The sequence below is a fragment of the Entelurus aequoreus genome, linkage group LG27 (assembly GCF_033978785.1).
Source record: "Entelurus aequoreus isolate RoL-2023_Sb linkage group LG27, RoL_Eaeq_v1.1, whole genome shotgun sequence".
NCBI lineage: Eukaryota > Metazoa > Chordata > Actinopteri > Syngnathiformes > Syngnathidae > Entelurus > Entelurus aequoreus.
The window spans coordinates 27,328,994-27,347,867 of record NC_084757.1 but is presented as its reverse complement, the minus strand read 5'-3'; the positions used below and the strand labels follow the sequence as shown (position 1 = coordinate 27,347,867).

At 39.4% G+C, this 18,874-nt stretch overlaps 1 protein-coding gene across 1 annotated transcript in view; it reads left to right on the top strand.

The window, feature by feature from the left end:
* LOC133644733 (cyclic AMP-dependent transcription factor ATF-6 alpha-like) overlaps positions 1-18,874 on the top strand; it is a 66,142-nt gene that overhangs the window by 33,392 nt on the left and 13,876 nt on the right. Inside the window, exons 11-13 of the mRNA XM_062039450.1 lie at positions 7,178-7,273; positions 7,363-7,465; positions 7,943-8,013. Coding sequence (XP_061895434.1) covers positions 7,178-7,273; positions 7,363-7,465; positions 7,943-8,013 — 270 coding nt within the window. The remainder of the gene's footprint in view (positions 1-7,177; positions 7,274-7,362; positions 7,466-7,942; positions 8,014-18,874) is intronic.

Genomic DNA, 18,874 nt, shown 5'->3' with positions numbered 1-18,874 from the left:
AACTACTACCAGGACTTCAGAGACAAGAATGTGAGGTTTAGTTAACACAAGAACTTAGATCAGGGAGGGATTTATTTGGTGGCCAACCTTGCAAGTGGCCACTGACTGTAAATCAGGGCTATCCAACTCTTGGCCCGGGGGCCAAATCCGGCCCAGGAATGACACCATACCGGCCCCCGAGTTCAGATCAAAACTTGGTTGACAAACATTTTTGCAGCCAATTCCTAAAAACACTATAGAGTGCTCCTGTTTTATAGAGGAACTTGGACCACTGTAAACACATTTATGTAATTTAATTTGGTAATTTATTTAATAATCGCAAAAAGCCGCTGCCTGACCAAGGCTCAGAAAATCTGTAGCGACTCCTCCCACCCCCACCAAGTACTGTTTTCACTGCTGGACTCTAGAAAGAGGTTCCGCAGCCTCCGTAGCAGAACCTCCAGATTCTGTAACAGCTTCTTCCCTCAGGCCATAAGACTCTTGAACGCATCATAATAATCCCCTCAATTCGCCCCAAAAACGGATTAACTCGCTGGAATATAAAGACAATATAACATACATCCATAAACGTGGATGCATATGTAAAAGTGCAATATATTTATCTGTACAGTAATCTATTTATTTATATCTGCACCTTATTGCTCTTTTATCCTGCACTACAACGAGCTGATGCAATGCAATTATGTTGTTATCTGTACTGTAAAGTTCAAATTTGAATGACAATAAAAGGAAATCTAAGTCTTAATTTCATTTACTTATTTATTAGGACAATGTACAATTAAAGGCCTACTGAAATGACATTTTTTCTATTTAAACGGGGATAGCAGATCCATTCTATGTGTCATACTTGATCATTTCGCGATATTGCCATATTTTTGCTGAAAGGATTTAGTAGAGAACATCGACGATAAAGTTTGCAACTTTTGGTCGCTGATAAAAAAAAGTCTTGCCTGTACCGGAAGTAGCGTGACGTCGCAGGTTGAAAGGCTCCTCACATTTCCCCATTGTTTACACCAGCAGCGAGAGCGATTCGGACCGAGAAAGCGACGATTACCCCATTAATTTGAGCGAGGATGAAAGATTCGTGGATGAGGAACGTGAGAGTGAAGGACTAGAGTGCAGTGCAGGACGTATCTTTTTGTATTGGATACTATGGTGTCCGAATACTTCCGCTTCAACGATTGACGTCACGCGCATACGTCATCATACATAGAAGTTTTTAACCGGAAGTTTCGTGGGAAATTTAAAATTGCACTTTATAAGTTAACCCGGCCGTATTGGCATGTGTTGCAATGTTAAGATTTCATCATTGATATATAAACTATCAGACTGCGTGGTCGGTAGTAGTGGGTTTCAGTAGGCCTTTAAGTTATGCATAAAAGCAGAGATGATTGTACCAGACTGTAGCTTAGTAGCAAATTTCCATCTGTAGTCCTTAGGGGGAGGGACGTGATAAATACAGTGCAAGTTAAAACACTATATAAATGCACCATCCAAATATCATACATACACACAGCATTTAACTTTACTGGTGTCTAAATGTGGGATTTACATAACTTAGGCGTTTCTCAAGGCAGCCCTTTTGGGTTCTCCCTTTTTTTGGAAGCTATACGCATTTATTTCATAATGTGATTTATGTGATTAAAGTGTTGCTGTAGCTTGTTTACTTCAGATGTAGTCAGTAGTCTCAGATGCTGTCAGTAGTCATGTGTTCAACATGTTTAGTTGTAGTAGTAATGTTCCTCATGGTTCTATTTTAGGTTCTCACTAATTAATCATTTGGGATATTCAACTGGTGGCTTGCGAGTTCAGTTACAAAACTTGTAAGAGACTCACATTTTTGCAGCAGATTCTTAAAAACACTAGCGTGCTTTCATAGAGATGATCTTTGACTAACTGCTTTGCAGAAGGTCCTTAAAATTTCCCTTGTGGATCAATAAAGTTTGTCTAAGTCTAAAAACAGCATAGCGCTCCTGTCACTCTGATAAAATAAAAAGACCAAAATCCAATGTCTACTGTAGAGCGCCCTGGTTTTCCGAAATATACAAAATAAGACTGATAGTGAAAGCCGAAGTTCCACCCCGCCCCCTCGGTCCTCAGCTTTCTGGAAATGGTTTAGTTGAATACCCCTGCTTTAGCTGGTCCACATCAACTCTCACAACATAACTCGGGTGTAACAGTCAGAATTAAAGTCTGTGGACTCATGTAGTGTAGAAGCCATACTTAAAGATCGAATGTCATTGATTGCAATCACACTCGCCCTCTAAGCCAAGTCCCCCTATTTCTTGTGATGACACATTTTAACCCATAAGGGCCACTGTAATGTCTGGATTTGTACACATAAGTCTCATAGACAGAGACTCTAGAGCAGGGGTGTCAAACTCATTTTACTCAGGGGCAGCATTGGAGGAAAATGAAGAGGATTTACAGTGTTAAAAACAAGAGAAGGAAAGAAAACTCACATATGGTCATTTATAGACACAGATGTGGCACAACACACCAGCAGCAGAACCACTGTTATAATAGCAGTGAAGAGCAAACTGCTCAGCTACTTACCATACATATTAATAAATATCATATACATCACAGGTGTCAAACTCAAGGCCCGGGGCCAGAACTGGCCTGCCATATCTTTTTATATGGCCCGCAAAAGCCTAAAAATAATATGCGTCAAGAAAATACTAGTATCGGTTCTTTCCATTTTGACAGCAAAAAAAAAAACATGTACTGCATGCAGTTGCATATCTTTTAAACTTTAATATTATCTAATAATTCCATCCATCCATCCATTTTCTACCGCTTGTCCCTTTCAGGGTCGCGGGGTGTCGCTGGAGCCTATCTCAGCTTCAACATAATATTATTGTCATACATTTCAAACTCTTTTTTGTTAAAAAATAATAATAATACTTGAATATCTGCTTGTCTATGATGTCAAAGTAAGCTATCCATCAAATTGCACACTGTAAAAATTACAATAGATTGTATAGTGAAAAAATGGCAACTCAATCGCCAAAGTTTTACCGGTAAAAAAAAAAAGGGATATCATTTTCCCATTTATATTAATACACTGTAAAAGCGACAAACAAACCGCAAAAAACAGTCAGCTGAGTCGTCAAAATTCTACCATAAAAACATTTTTTTCTATTTACAGTAACATATTGTTTAAAGGCCTACTGAAACCCACTACTACCGACCACGCAGTCTGATAGTTTATATATCAATGATGCAACACATGCCAATACAGCCGGGTTAACTTATAAAGTGCAATTTTAAATTTCCCGCCACACTTCCGGTTGAAAACGTCTAGATATGATGACGTATGCGCGTGACGTTAATGGTTGATACGGAAGTATTCGGACCCATTGAATCCAATACAAAAAAGCTCTGTTTTCATTTCATAATTCCACAGTATTCTGGACATCTGTGTTGGTGAATCTTTTGCAATTTGTTTAATGAACAATGGAGACTGCTAAGAAGAAAGTTGTAGGTGGGATCAGTGTATTAGCGGCTGGCTGTAGCAACACAACAAGGACGACTTACTTGGATAGCAGACGCGCTAGCCAACGCTAGCCGCCAACCGCATCTGTGATCGGGTAAAGTCTTTCGTCGCGCCGTCGATCGCTGGAACGCAGGTGAGCACGGGTGTTGATGAGCAGATGAGGGCTGGCTGGCGAAGGTGGAGCGCTAATGTTTTATCATAGCTCTGTGAGGTCCGGTTGCTAAGTTAGCTACAGCGTCGTTAGCAACAGCATTGTTAAGCTTTGCCAGGCTGAGAATTATTAACCAGTAGTTACATGTCCATGGTTTAATAGTATTGTTGACCTTCTGTCCATCCTTCCAGTCAGGGATTTATTTATTCTGTTTCTATCTGCATTTGAGCCAGATGCTATCACGTTAGCTCAGTAGCTAAATAGCTTCGCCGATGTATTGTCGTGGAGATAAAAGTCACTGTGAATGTCCTTTTTGCGTTCTCGACTCTCATTTTCAAGATGATATAGTATCCGAGGTGGTTTGAAATACAAATCCGTGAGCCACAATAAAAAAAGGAGAGAGTGTGGAATCCAATGAGCCAGCTTGTACCTAAATTACGGTCAGAGCGAAAAAAGATATGTTTGCACTGCATTCTAGTCCGTCACTCTAACGTTCCCCATCCACAAATCTTTCATCCTCGCTCAAATTAATGGGGTTGCGTTGAAAACAATAGGAAAATATGAGGAAGCAAACAACTGACTACGTCACACTACTTCCGGTAGGGGCAAGGCTTTTTTTTTATCAGAGACCAAAAGTTGCGAACTTTATCATCGTTGTTCTATACTAAATCCTTTCAGCAAAAATATGGCAATATCGCGAAATGATCAAGTATGACACATAGAATGGATCTGCTATCCCCGTTTAAATAAAAAAAATTCATTTCAGTAGGCCTTTAAAAAACATTGTATGGTAAAATTCTGGCAACTGAGCTGTAAAAAAATGTGTTGGCTATTATTTAATATCATCATGAGGCAAATCCTTATACTGTACAATATTATTCATAGATCATATGAAGGCCCTCTGAGCACAGCCATAACTGAATAATGAGTCATACCAAAGACTATAAAAATGGGGCCCATTACCTCCCTGCTTTGCACTCAGCATCAAGGGTTGGAATTGGGATTTAAATCACCAAAATGATTCCTGGGCGCGGCCACCGCTGCTGCTCACTGCTCCCCTCACCTCCCAGGGGGTGAGGGTGATGGGTCAAATGCAGAGAATAATCTCACCACACCTAGTGTGTGTGTGTGACAATCATTGGTACTTTAACTTTAACTTTATAACTGGGGGCCTCAATGAAAACGAGTTTGACACTCTTGAACATTATGTGTAAATATGTCAGATTCTAGCCAATGGCTAATATCCGTCTGTTGTCTCGAGGCATGTTATCATGCTGTACAGTGCAGCAACATACTGTACGCCAGCTGACTGGACAATACGCACAACTGAACACTAGACATAGTAACATTCATAACAAACAGGATGTGCACCTCCTTCAATTCATAGTAAGTTGCGCAATAGATATTTTGTGATATCCAGGGCCATAGTTAATACCTAATAATTTCGAGTCATACCAAAGACTATAAAAATGGGACCCATTACCTCCCTGCTTGACACTCTGCATCAAGGGTTGGAATTGGGGGTTAAATCACCAAAATGATTCCCGGGCGCGGCCACCGCTGCTGCTCAGTGCTCCCCTCACCTTCCAGGGGGGTGGAACAAGAGGATGGATCAAATGCAGAGGACAAACTCACCACACCTAGTGTGTGTGTGACTATCAGCGGTACTTTAACTTAACTTTAATAGTAACCGCACCCACTGAATTTGTAAAGTACTTTAATTTTGCACATACTTTAGCCGCACACGTTTATGAGCGGAAAATGTATACATAAAACTTTGTATTTACACAAGCGCTTCTCTTTATTCACTAATTTAACAAAAGGCCTGTTTGTGGTGGTGGATTTCCATTCTGTTCCACATGGTCTTCTTGACTCAAAACATGATGCTCTTTTAGTGTAAGTCAATTAAAATAATTGAAGTGAAGTGCACAATTTCTAATGAAGGATATTGGCTGATTACACACCTGATTGGGCATGAAACGGTAGCAAAGCTGGTGGAGATCTCTTATACTGTAGTAGTATTCTATTAGTAGTATTTCAGCGTTCTAGTTTTCATTCCATTTTTCAATTATGTTAACTAGAGATGTCCGATAATATCGGACTGCCGATATTATCAGCCGATAAATGCTTTAAAATGTAATATCGGAAATGATCGGTTTCAGTTTAAAAATTATTGGTATCGGTTTCAAAAAGTAAAATGTATGACTTTTTAAAACGCTGCTGTGTACACGGACGTAGGGAGAAGTACAGAGCAGCAATAAACCTTAAAGACACTGCCTTTGCGTGCCGGCCCAGTCACATAATATCTACGGCTTTTCACACACACAAGTGAATGCAATCCATACTTGCTCAACAGCCATACAGGTCACACTGAGGGTAGCCGTATAAACAACTTTAACACTGTTACAAATATGCGCCACACTGTGAACCCACACCAAACAAGAATGACAAACACATTTCGGGAGAACATCCGCACCATAACACAACAGAACAAATACCCAGAACCCCTTGCAGCACTAACTCGTCCGGGACGCTACAATATACACCCCCCGCTACCCCTATCCCCCCCACCCCCCACCCTGCCTACCTCAACCTCCTCATGCTCTCTCAGGGAAAGCATGTCCCAAATTACAAGCTGCTGTTTTGAGGCATGTTAAAAAAAATAATGCACTTTGTGACTTCAATAATAAATATGGCAGTGCCATGTTGGCATTTTTTTCCATAACTTGAGTTGATTTATTTTGGAAAACCTTGTTACATTGTTTAATGCATCCAGCGGGGCATCACAACAAAATTAGGCATAATAATGTGTTAATTGCACGACTGTATATATCGGTATCGGTTGATATCGGAATCGGTAATTAAGAGTTGGACAATATCGGAATATCGGCAAAAAAGCCATTATCGGACATCTCTAATGTTAACTTCTTTTTTTTTTTTTAATCCTAAGTATTGCAGGTGTAACATGCATGAGTTTCACACCAACCGATATTTTAAAGCGTAAGCAAAGGTCGATGAAGCTGCTGGATGCTCACCACTCATGATACTTCAAATGCATTTATTGCCATTTTGTTGGGTTAGTACAAAGTTAGGTTGCCCACAGCCACCGCTGTTAATGCCAACGTTTAGTTAAATATAAGTTTGTTGAATAAAGACCACTAAATGCAGGTTTATAATAATGTCGTGTGACTCTGTCGTCCCTTGACTGAGTGACAGACGCCCTGCCAGCTCTACACTTGGTAACCATTAAAATGTAATCAATGCAATCCTGAAAAGTACCCAATAAAAACAAAATCCATAAATTTCCCAGCTGGGCCCCCCTTGTAGCCATGCAGATTTCTCCTCGCTTGTCATGGCCGTTTGACGACCAGCCATCTTGGCTCCTGCTTTGCACTTAAAGCATATTTTCTAATGAGAAAAAGGTTGTTTTTTTTCAACGGGTCATTAAATGTGAAATTGTCGCATATTTTTTCCCAGCCTTTCCACAAGTATCAAAATCTCATCGGTGTTTGATTGTAATGTTGCAGCTCTGAGGACAAGGCCCTGATGGTGGTGAAGGAGCTGAACTTCCTCCGGCCACCGGCGCCATGCCAGCCTCCTGTTAATCGGACCAAGTGTTTAGAGTGAGTGTTTCTTCCTCTCCTAAAGATCACACATGAAACACCTCAAATGGTATTTAAAAAAGTAAGTATGTGCTGACTTTGATTGACAGGTTGGCCCATGATTTGAAGGGGTGGGTCCACCGTCATGAGGTAGAGCTGACCAAATCCAGGCGCATGAGTAACAACCACCTCAAGCACTCCAGGACCATTCTGGTAATCTTCATGTTTAAAACCTCATTGTTTTTATTGTGAAGTGTTTTGTTTCACCTCCCCCTCTTCCTCTCATTCCTCTTATTTTGAGCTGGATTTAATCTGGCAGCCATGAGTAAGTAAAAACTACAATACTGCCCAAGCTCCTCCCCTTTCCATCATTATCGGATTTTTTGTATTGTATATGTATTTGTATATTTATTTATGTATCACCTCTTTACAATAAACCAGAAACTTGACAGTTCTTTAGGGACAAACTTCAGGTTTTGTAAAAGTACTTGAATTTTTTTTGAATTTTTTAACCATTCACACATTTTAAACATACACTTTGTGTCATTTAAAAGATGCTTGATTGGTTGAACAATACAAAGATATCTTTTAAAAAAAATGGGTCATGCCAAGTCGGATACTTTGCATTTGTTTTTGTTTGATACAAGTCTTAGTCAATATGTTTTAATGGATTTCCCCTCTCCCCAACAGAAAACCGAAAATAAGGATGCAGAGAGCTCCCAGATTGTGACCGTTAGATACACAAAAACAGACGAAGACAAGTGAGTTGATGCGTGATATCATTCTTCTTTGTACAAGCAACTGCATTTCATGATGAGAGACGCAGTACGCGATGCAGCTGTTTAGAAGTTTAGAAGGTGTTGACATGCGAAACGCAACTAATCTGTTTCGCAACATGAGAGGAGTCCTGGCTGGTCCAACTGCTAAAGTAAGCGATGAGGGGTCGCCATGAATGACTGCTCTATCCTTCTTTTTACAAGTTAGTGTACCATCTACAGTCATGGTCAAAAGTTTACATACACTCGTAAAGGACATAATGTCATGGCTGTCTTGAGTTTCCAATAATTTCTACCACTCTTATTTTTTTGTGGTAGAGTGATTGGAGCACATACTTGTTGGTCACAAAAAACATTCATGAAGTTTGGTTCTTTTATGAATTTATTATGGGTCTATTGAAAATGTGACCAAATCTGCTGGGTCAAAAGTATACATACAGAAATGTTAATATTTGGTTTCATGTCCCTTGGCAAGTTTCGCTGCAATAAGGTGCTTTTGATAGCCATCCACAAGCTTCTGGTTGAATTTTTGACCACTCCTCTTGACAAAATTGGTGCAGTTCAGCTAAATGTGTTGGTTTTCTGACATGGACTTGTTTCTTCAGCATTGTCCACACGTTTAAGTCAGGACTTTGGGAAGGATATTCTAAAACCTTAATTCTAGCCTGATTTAGCCATTCCTTTACCACTTTTGACGTGTGTTAGGGGTCATTGCCCTGTTGGAACACCCAACTGTGCCCAAGACCCAACCTCTGGGCTGATAATTTTAGGTTGTTCTGAAGAATTTGGAGGTAATCCTCCTTTTTCATTGTCCCATTTACTCTCTGTAAAGCACCAGTTCCATTGGCAGCTTTTCAGGCCCAGAGCATAATACTACCACCACCATGCTTGATGGTAGGATGGTGTTCCAGGCCTGGGATTAAAGGCCTCACCTTTTCTCCTCCAAACATATTGCTGGGTATTGTGGCCAAACAGCTCAATTTTTGTTTCATCTGACCACAGAACTTTCCTTCAGAAGGTCGCATCTTTGTCTGTGTGGTGTCAGATGCTACCAAAAGCGCCTTATTGCAGTGAAACTTGCCAAGGGACATGTAACCAAATATTAACATTGCTGTATGTATACTTTTGACCCAGCAGATTTGATCACATTTTCAGTAGACCCATAATAAATTCGTAAAAGAACCAAACGTCATGAATATTATTTGTGACCAACAAGTATTTCCTCCAATCACTATCACAAAAAAATAAGAGTTGTAGAAATTATGGGAAACTCAAGACAGCCATGACATTATGTTCTTTACAAGTGTATGTAAACTTTTGACCACGACTGTACATGAATTTGAAGTATATTGTTTTAACAACCCTTAGATCAAAGGCTGACTTTTTGTACTTATAAGCAAATTTTTGCTTTATTTTGGCCATATTTTTTGTGGTTACTCTATAATACAAGATTTTTCTTAAGATGTTGTTTTTCAAGTTATATTCAAAAATGTCAATGTCCAATTCTATCACATGGTGTTCAATACACTGGCAGTTATTCAACAATACCCCAAAGCCTAGCAGGACATGAACAGTAATCTCTTGTTAGTCGCTTTTAATTGGTTCTGAGACTGATTGTGGAAAATCCATTTCCGTGATTATATATCTAATATTTTCATAGCAAGAGCATATAAAACTTTGTAAATACGAGTTTCAACATTATGAGAGCTTTCTCGACTAGGGCTTGTACGGTATACCGGTATTAGTATAGTACTTTTCAGAGGCTGTATAGTACCGAATATGATTCATTAGTACCGCGGTACTATACTAATACCGGTATACCGTACAAGCCCTAGTCGAGAAAAACATTTTTGAATATATACAGCCTCTGAAAAGTACAGATTCGCCGCGCCCCCGTCGTCGTCACGTCATGACATTGCTGGTTTACGAGCAGACGAGCATGTTCCGTAGTGCACAATCACGGAGTACTTACAAGCAGACACAGTGTGTAGACAGAAAAAGGAGAACGTACGCATTTTAAAAATTAACGATAAAGGTGAAGTTATAACACTGAAAGGCCCGCCGTAAGAGGTGTTTTTTTAAGACATGGCTAGGTAGCTCGCGGCTGAAGTCCAGCCCCAGTCGGCAGTGTTTTAGCTACTTCTAAATCACTAATCCTCGTCTTCGTGGCAACAAATAAAGTACGTTTCCTACAAGTATCATCCCTGCAGGACGAGGAATAGCTAAACATGCTTCACTACACACCGTAGCTCACTGGCGTCAAAATGTAAACAAACACCTTTGGTGGATCTACACCTGACGTCCACTGTAATGATACCAAGTATAGGAGCGAATCTAGTCGATACTACTATGATTACGTCGATATTTTTTGGCATCACAACATCCTCTTTCGTTTAAAAAAAATGTATGTTATGTTTATAAATACATACTCGGGAAATATGTCCCTGGACACAAGAGGTCTTTGAATATGACCAATGTATGATCCTATAACTACTTGGTATCGGATTGATACCCAAATTTGTGGTATCATCCAAAACTAATGTAAAGTATCAAACAGAAAAATAAGTGATTATTACATTTTAACAGAAGCGTAGATAGAACATGTTAAAAGAGAAAGTAAGCAGATATTAACAGTAAATGAACAACAATTGTCTACTAATTGTCCTTAATAATGTTGACAAAATAATAGAATGATTAATGACACAATATGTTACTGCATACGTCAGCAGACTAAATGAGACAAGTAAAAGACAAGTTGTCTAGTATGTTCACGATTTTATTTAAGGACAAACTTGCAATAAGAAACATATGTTTTTTTTGTTAAAATAAAGCCAATAATGCAATTTTTTGTGATCTCCTTTATTTAGAAAAGTACCGAAAAGTATATCGAAATAATTTTGGTACTGGTACCAAAATAATGGTATCGGGACAACACTACTCTAGACATGAAATAATATCCACATAGTCGCCTTTACACTCGTTTAATCCAATATAGCACTGTAATGCTGCCTGAGGCTGAGCCAATCAGTGACCACAATACTGAACAGTGCACTCTGATTGGTTTTGTCTCATCTAGACTTAGACTTAGACTTAGACTTCCTTTTTATTGTCATTCAAATTTGAACTTTACAGCACAGATAAGAACGAAATTTTGTTACATAAGCTCATGGTAGTGCAGGATAAAAAAGCAATAAGGTGCATATATAAATAAATAAATATATATAAATAATATATAAATATATATATAAAATAAATAAATATATATAGATAAATAAATAGATTACTGTACAGATAAATATATTGCACTTTTTCACATGTGTCCACGTTTATGGATGAATGTTATATTGTTTTTTTTATTCCAGCGAGTTAATCCATTTTGGGGGGAGTTGATGGGATAATTTAAAAGGGCAACTGTTACTGTAGTAGGGATATTTTCGTTCATTCAGCTTTTTTTTATGCTTGAAAATGCTTAATTTGCTCAATTTAGTCTAGTCGGTCTCCAGTTCTGGCAAAAAGTGCAAGCGTTTTGACTCTCGCAGTTTGCGGGACATTTGCTTTGATGTCTGCTCCAAAGAGCGTGTTTGCCAACAGTCAAAGACGCAAGAGTGGTGGAACATTGACGTAAGTTCATAAACATTATTTTTGCCTGTTTTCTGCTCTTATGTCAACTAGTTATTTTGCAACCGTCTATTTTGGCGGAGAACTATGACGTTTATCGCTTTTTTGATGACGTTTTGGTCGGAAGAACGAGACCCAAGCGTTCACACTGCAGTCGCATCACTTACATATCCGTTTTATATTAACATATAAAAGAGGTTTGGGTCGAATGTGAGAAATTCGGAAATGCACTGTTCACAATCCGGATTGACATGCAGAGTGAACAAGGCCTATAAGCCCTTCATTTTGCAAAGGGCATTAAAACTTTTTGGATTCATATTTTTCTTTTCTTTTTTTGCTCAAAGCTCTCAATCAACATCAGCATTTTAACCTTTTGATCAAATTATGTCACAGTTTTCAATTAATATACATTTTAATTAGGTTTTTTTTTTACAAATTTTAACCTGTGACATTATCTGATCAAAAGTGTAAAACATTACATGTTTGATATTTGTGTTTAAAACTGATTTTTTTTTTTTTTAATCAATTTGACCATAAATGTTTTTACAACCTTAACATACTTAAATAGTGTCATGTTTGGCTTTAAAGAGAATGAAAATTAACACAAATGGATGGATGAATGTCCTTTAAAGCAGTGGTCCCCAACCACCGGGTACCGGTCCGTGGATCGATTGGTACCCGCACAAGAATTGTATTTATTTTTAAATTAAATCAACACAAAAAACACAAGATACACTTACAATTATTATGCACCAACCCAAAAAACCTCCCTCCCCCATTTACACTCATTCACACTTATTCGCACAAAAGGGTTGTTTCTTTCTGTTATTAATATTTCTACCGTTCAAAAGTTTGGGGTCACATTGAAATGTCCTTATTTTTGAAGGAAAAGCACTGTACTTTTCAATGAAGATAACTTTAAACTAGTCTTAACTTTAAAGAAATACACTCTATACATTGCTAATGTGGTAAATGACTATTCTAGCTGCAAATGTCTGGTTTTTGGTGCAATATCTACATAAGTGTATAGAGGCCCATTTCCAGCAACTATCACTCCAGTGTTCTAATGGTACAATGTGTTTGCTCATTGGCTCAGAAGGCTAATTGATGATTAGAAAACCCTTGTGCAATTATATTCACACATCTGAAAACAGTTTAGCTCGTTACAGAAGCTACAAAACTGACCTTCCTTTGAGCAGATTGAGTTTCTGGAGCATCACATTTGTGGGGTCAATTAAATGCTCAAAATGGCCAGAAAAAGAGAACTTTCATCTGAAACTCCACAGTCTATTGTTGTTCTTAGAAATGAAGGCTATTCCACAAAATTGTTTGGGTGACCCCAAACTTTTGAACGGTAGTGTAGATCAATACAGTCTGCAGGGATACAGTCCGTAAGCACACATGATTGTATTTTTTTATGACCAAAAAAAAATAAATTGACCGGTCCGCAGTTACAAAAAGGTTGGGGACCACTGCTTTAACACGCGAAGTCCCAGAGAAGGGTCAATTGACATTTTTACCTAGAAAACACACAAGAGGGTCATTTGACCCCTAGTCCCCCCTGTGGACACTCCTTTTGTTATGAAAATGTGGCTGTTAGTGGCACACGGCAGGGGGCCACTTGAGCCTGTGTGGGGGAGGGGACCTTACAGCTCAAGCTTTAGTTCTGAGGTAGGTTGTGTGTGTTTTTGCAAGGATCAACAGAATGAAGGGATCAACACTCTGACATTTATTGTTAAAAAAAATACAAAACAAAACATATTTACAAAGAATGAAAAAGCAACTGTTTTCCCAGTTTTGGTGTGGAGGGTTGTTGCAGAAGCAATTGTTATTTTTGTGTGCCAAAAATAGTTAAAAAAAAAAAATTTACAAAGAAAAAAGCATATTTACAAAGAATGAAAAACCATGTCCATGTAAACGTGACTGACATACATTTGAGCAGTCACTCACAATCCTGGCACTGCCATTGCTCCTTTCGGCATTTCCCACATGTATAATTTTTCTGTCTACCTAGACAAACTGCCCCTAACAGCCTCATTACCATAACAAAATGAGTGATTAGTGTATTCGGGAAAAGCGTCGGGCCAAATGACCCCTCTCTGGGTCTTCTAGGTAGACAGAAAAATGCTGGGACTTCTAGTGTTAAAGGGTTAAGTACAGCATATATGTAGTCAGTAAACTCCCCTTTTAAAATTGCCTTGTTTTACAAATGTATTGCAGCCTCCTTCAACACAACACCATTACGTAAAGCCACTGTTCATATAATAGTATTTGACTTAAGTGGCTCTTTAAATGGAACCATAATGAGAGGTAAAATGTTTTTCTCCTTTTTTGGAAATTGTCCCCCCTCTTGCTATTTTTTTAATGAAGCACAGATTGTCAAGGATGACCCCAGTACTTGACTTCAGAGTTTTGGCACTCAAAACCTTTTCCTGAGCTGCACTCAGATCAGAACAGATGGAGTCAATAGGTTTTGCTGGCCCCCTATAGTTTCTCCCCCCTCCCTGGCAAGGAAATGTGAAGGACAAAGGGGAAACTGTTTAAACAGGTCTAGTGGCCTAAGTTCAAGTACATTTTTTCCCTGTATTCATATCTTCAAGGATTGTATGGGGAGGTTATAATGCATAATGCATGAAAATCTAAAATACAATAATACACGTATTATTTGGCAGTCCCCTCAGGATTTCACAGGCTGTTTTGTGATTGTTGCAGCCATGGTCAATGATTTTTCAAAAAGGTGCAGCAAAAGCTGCAATGTTTTGAGGCTCATTTTTAACATTGAATCAGCTTGTGATTTTATGAACTTGTTATCAATAATTTCAGTGTTCCTTGTAATCTTAGCCTCAAGAATCACAGGATCGCAACAAAAACTGGAAAACTACTTTATTGATGTTTTACTCATTTCATACCGCACAGACTTAAAAGTAGATACTAGATAGCAGTAAAAGTACATACTCTGAGCTCATTGTCAAATTTATGTCCTGTTTTATTTAATCATAACTAATAATTAATCATAATTATAGAGAAAACACCACCAATGACTTACTTATTGTCCTCAGTTTGAGTTTGAGTTTATTTTGAACATGCAAGCATACAACATGATACATCACAATTTCCAGTTTCTCTTTTCAACCTGTTCGAAAAGGAGTAGGAAGAAGCAGAGCTTATTTAATTCTACCCCTTTTCTTTTACATAACAGTTGCTAAAACTTTTGTTCACTTCCTGTTCTCAATTTATTCACACTATACTCCATAAGTAATCACAATAAAAATAAATAAATAAATAATATTCGGTGAAGTAAGTTATATTTCATATGATGAGATGAGTAAGATTATTTTGAGAATGAATGAATGGATGGATTAAATTAATTCAGAATGTTTATCATGGTTCTTCAATCAATCAATGTTTATTTATATAGCCCTAAATCACAAGTGTCTCAAAGGGCTGTACAAGCCACAACGACATCCTCGGTACAGAGCCCACATACGGGCAAGGAAAAACTCACCCCAGTGGGACGTCGGTGAATGACTATGAGAAACCTTGGAGAGGACCGCATATGTGGGTAACCCCCCCCCTCTAGGGGAGACCGAAAGCAACGGATGTCGAGTGGGTCTGACATAACATTGTGAAAGTCCAGTCCACAGTGGATCCAACACATCAGCGGGAGTCCAGTCCACAGCGGGGCCAACAGGAAACCATCCCGAGCGGAGACGGGTCAGCAGCGCAGAGATGTCCCCAACCGATGCACAGGCTAGTGGTCCACCCGGGGTCCCGGCTCTGGACAGCCAGCACTTCATCCATGGCCACCGGACCTATGCGACTCCCCCTCGCAAGGGACAGGGGAGAAGAGGAGAGAAGAAAAGAAACGGCAGATCAACTGGTCTAAAAAAGGGGGGGTCTATTTAAAGGCTAGATTATACAAATGAGTTTTAAGATGGGACTTAAATGCTTCTACTGAGGTAGCATCTCTAACTGTTACCGGGAGGGCATTCCAGAGTACTGGAGCCCGAATAGAAAACGCTCTATAGCCCGCAGACTTTTTTTTGGCTCTGGGAATCACTAATAAGCCGGAGTTCTTTGAACGCAGATTTCTTGTCGGGACATATGGTACAATACAATCGGCGAGATAGGCTGGAGCTAAACCGTGTAATATTTTATACGTAAGTAGTAAAACCTTAAAGTCGCATCTTAAGTGCACAGGAAGCCAGTGCAAGTGAGCCAGTATAGGCGTAATATGATCAAACTTTCTTGTTTTTGTCAAAAGCCTTGCAGCCGCATTTTGTACCAACTGTAATCTTTTAATGCTAGACATAGGGAGGCCCGAAAATAATACGTTACAGTAATCGAGACGAGACGTAACGAACGCATGAATAATGATCTCAGCGTCGCTAGTGGACAAGATGGAACGAATTTTAGCGATATTACGGAGATGAAAGAAGGCCGTTTTAGTAACACTCTTAATGTGTGACTCAAACGAGAGAGTTGGGTCGAAGATAATACCCAGATTCTTTACCGAGTCTCCTTGTTTAATTGTTTGGTTGTCAAATGTTAAGGTGGTATTATTAAATAGATGTTGGTGTCTAGCAGGACCGATAATCAGCATTTCCGTTTTCTTAGCGTTGAGTTGCAAAAAGTTAGCGGACATCCATTGTTTAATTTCATTAAGACACGCCTCCAGCTGACTACAGTCCGGCGTGTTGGTCAGCTTTAGGGGCATGTAGAGTTGAGTGTCATCAGCATAACAGTGAAAGCTAACACCGTACTTGCGTATGATGTCACCCAGCGGCAGCATGTAAATACTAAAGAGTGCAGGGCCAAGAACCGAACCCTGGGGAACTCCGCACGTTACCTTGACATAGTCCGAGGTCACATTGTTATGGGAGACGCACTGCATCCTGTCAGTAAGATAAGAGTTAAACCAAGACAAGGCTAAGTCTGACATACCAATACGTGTTTTGATACGCTCTAATAAAATATTATGATCGACGGTATCGAAAGCGGCGCTAAGATCAAGAAGCAGCAACATAGATGACGCATCAGAATCCATCGTTAGCAATAGATCATTAGTCATTTTTGCGAGGGCTGTCTCCGTAGAGTGATTTGCCCTGAAACCGGATTGAAAAGGTTCACAGAGATTGTTAGTCACTAAGTGTTCATTTAGCTGCTGTGCAACAGTTTTTTCGAGAATTTTGGAAATAAACGGAAGGTGGGAGACCGGTCGGTAGTTTACCATGAGGTCAGGATCGAGGTTAGGTCTTTTGAGCAGAGGATGAATAACCGCTTTTTTGAATGCTAGGGGAACAGTGCCGGAGGAAAGTGATAAGTTTATAATATTTAACACTGATGGACCTAATAATACAAACAGTTCCTTGATAAGTTTCCCAGGAAGTGGGTCAAGTAAACATGTTGTTTGTTTTATCCCACTTACACGCTGTAATAATTCCTCTAATGTTATTTCATCAAAAATAGAGAGACTATTTTGGAGGGCAGTGTCCGTCGTATATACAGTCGTATTTGTGTTAATAGAGCCCAGTTGTAGCTGGGATGCGTTGTCTTTAATCTCCTTTCTAATGAGTTCAATTTTCTTATTAAAGAAATTCATAAAATCATCTGCCGAGTGGGTGGAGCTACTGGGAGGAGTCCCTTGTTGGGTTAGCGATGCTACTGTACTAAACAGAAATTTAGGATCGTTTTTGTTGAGGCGGATGAGATTTGAGTAGTATTTAGCTTTAGCTAAGGTAAGCATGCGTTTATAAGTTATTAAACTATCACTCCATGCTTGATGGAAAACCTCAAGTTTAGTCGCGCGCCATTTGCGTTCCAGTTTTCTACATGATAATTTATGAGCTCTAATTTCTTCTGTAAACCATGGGGTGCGCCTTTTAGGGGCCCTTTTTTGCTTTAGCGGTGCTATACTATCAATAATTTCGCGCAAGGCATCGTCAAAGTTGTTAGTGAGTTTATCAATAGAGCCGACATAATTTGGGAATGGTGCTATTACCGAAGGCAGTAGGTCAGCAAGAGTCATCGTTGTGGCAGCATTAATGTTGCGGCCGCTATAGCAGTTATTATTATTATTAGCTTGTTGACAAAGAGTCAAAACTTCAAATTTTATAAGGTAATGATCGGACATTACTTTAGTATATGGAAGTGTCATAACTTTGGAGGTGGTGACACCCCTGACAAGCACTAGATCTATTGTATTACCGTTGCGATGCGTGGGTTCATGTATTATTTGTGTAAGACCACAGCTATCAATTATGGTTTGGAGCGCCACGCACTGAGGGTCCGATGGGGTATTCATATGGATATTAAAGTCCCCCATTATGATTATATTGTCGGCGTGCGTCACTAGATCAGCAACGAACTCTGAGAATTCACTGATAAAGTCCGAATAGGGCCCAGGGGGGCGGTAGATAACAGCCAGGTCGAGAGGTAGCGGTGTGACAGACCTCATAGTAAGCACCTCAAACGATTTATATTTATTATTTAGGTTAGGGGTAAGGTTGAAATTTTCATTGTATATTAGTGCGACACCCCCTCCCCTTTTAAGAGGGCGGGCAACATGCGCATTCGTATAGTTAGGAGGAGATGCCTCATTGAGCGCAAAAAATTCGTCCGGTTTGAGCCAGGTTTCGCTAAGACCAATGACGTTAAGATTGTTGTCTCTAATGACCTCATTAACCAATAACGCCTTGGGAGACAATGATCTTATGTTTAAAAAGCCCATATTATAGGTATTGGGCTGTTTTGACGAGTTTTTGTTAAGATTATCCGTAGTGGCAATATTAACAATGTTGCGTTTATTATGCGTAGTGCACTTTAAATAGTTTCGACCATATCTAGGAATTGATATGACGGGAATTTTCCGATTGTTTGCTTGGTGCTGCAATAGACTGGACATATCATAATTTGCCACCTCAGTAGAATGCATGTCCACCTCTGACACAGACACAACAGAAAAAACATTATGTGAATTGTGTATTATTCTAAGAGAATTGCTATGCGTACATGGATTATCCAGCCTGGCGCTGGCTAGTTCTAGCTTAACTGACTCCTCACCCGGACTAACAGACATTGTAATTGCCTGTGACCGGGCTTGCTCTAGTGTAGTCAGTCAAGTGAGACTTAAATAGTAGTCTATGTTTCTAGACAGGATGATGGCGCCTTCCTGGTTAGGGTGAAGGCCGTCTCTCATCAGCAAGCCTGGTTTGCCCCAGAAAGAGGG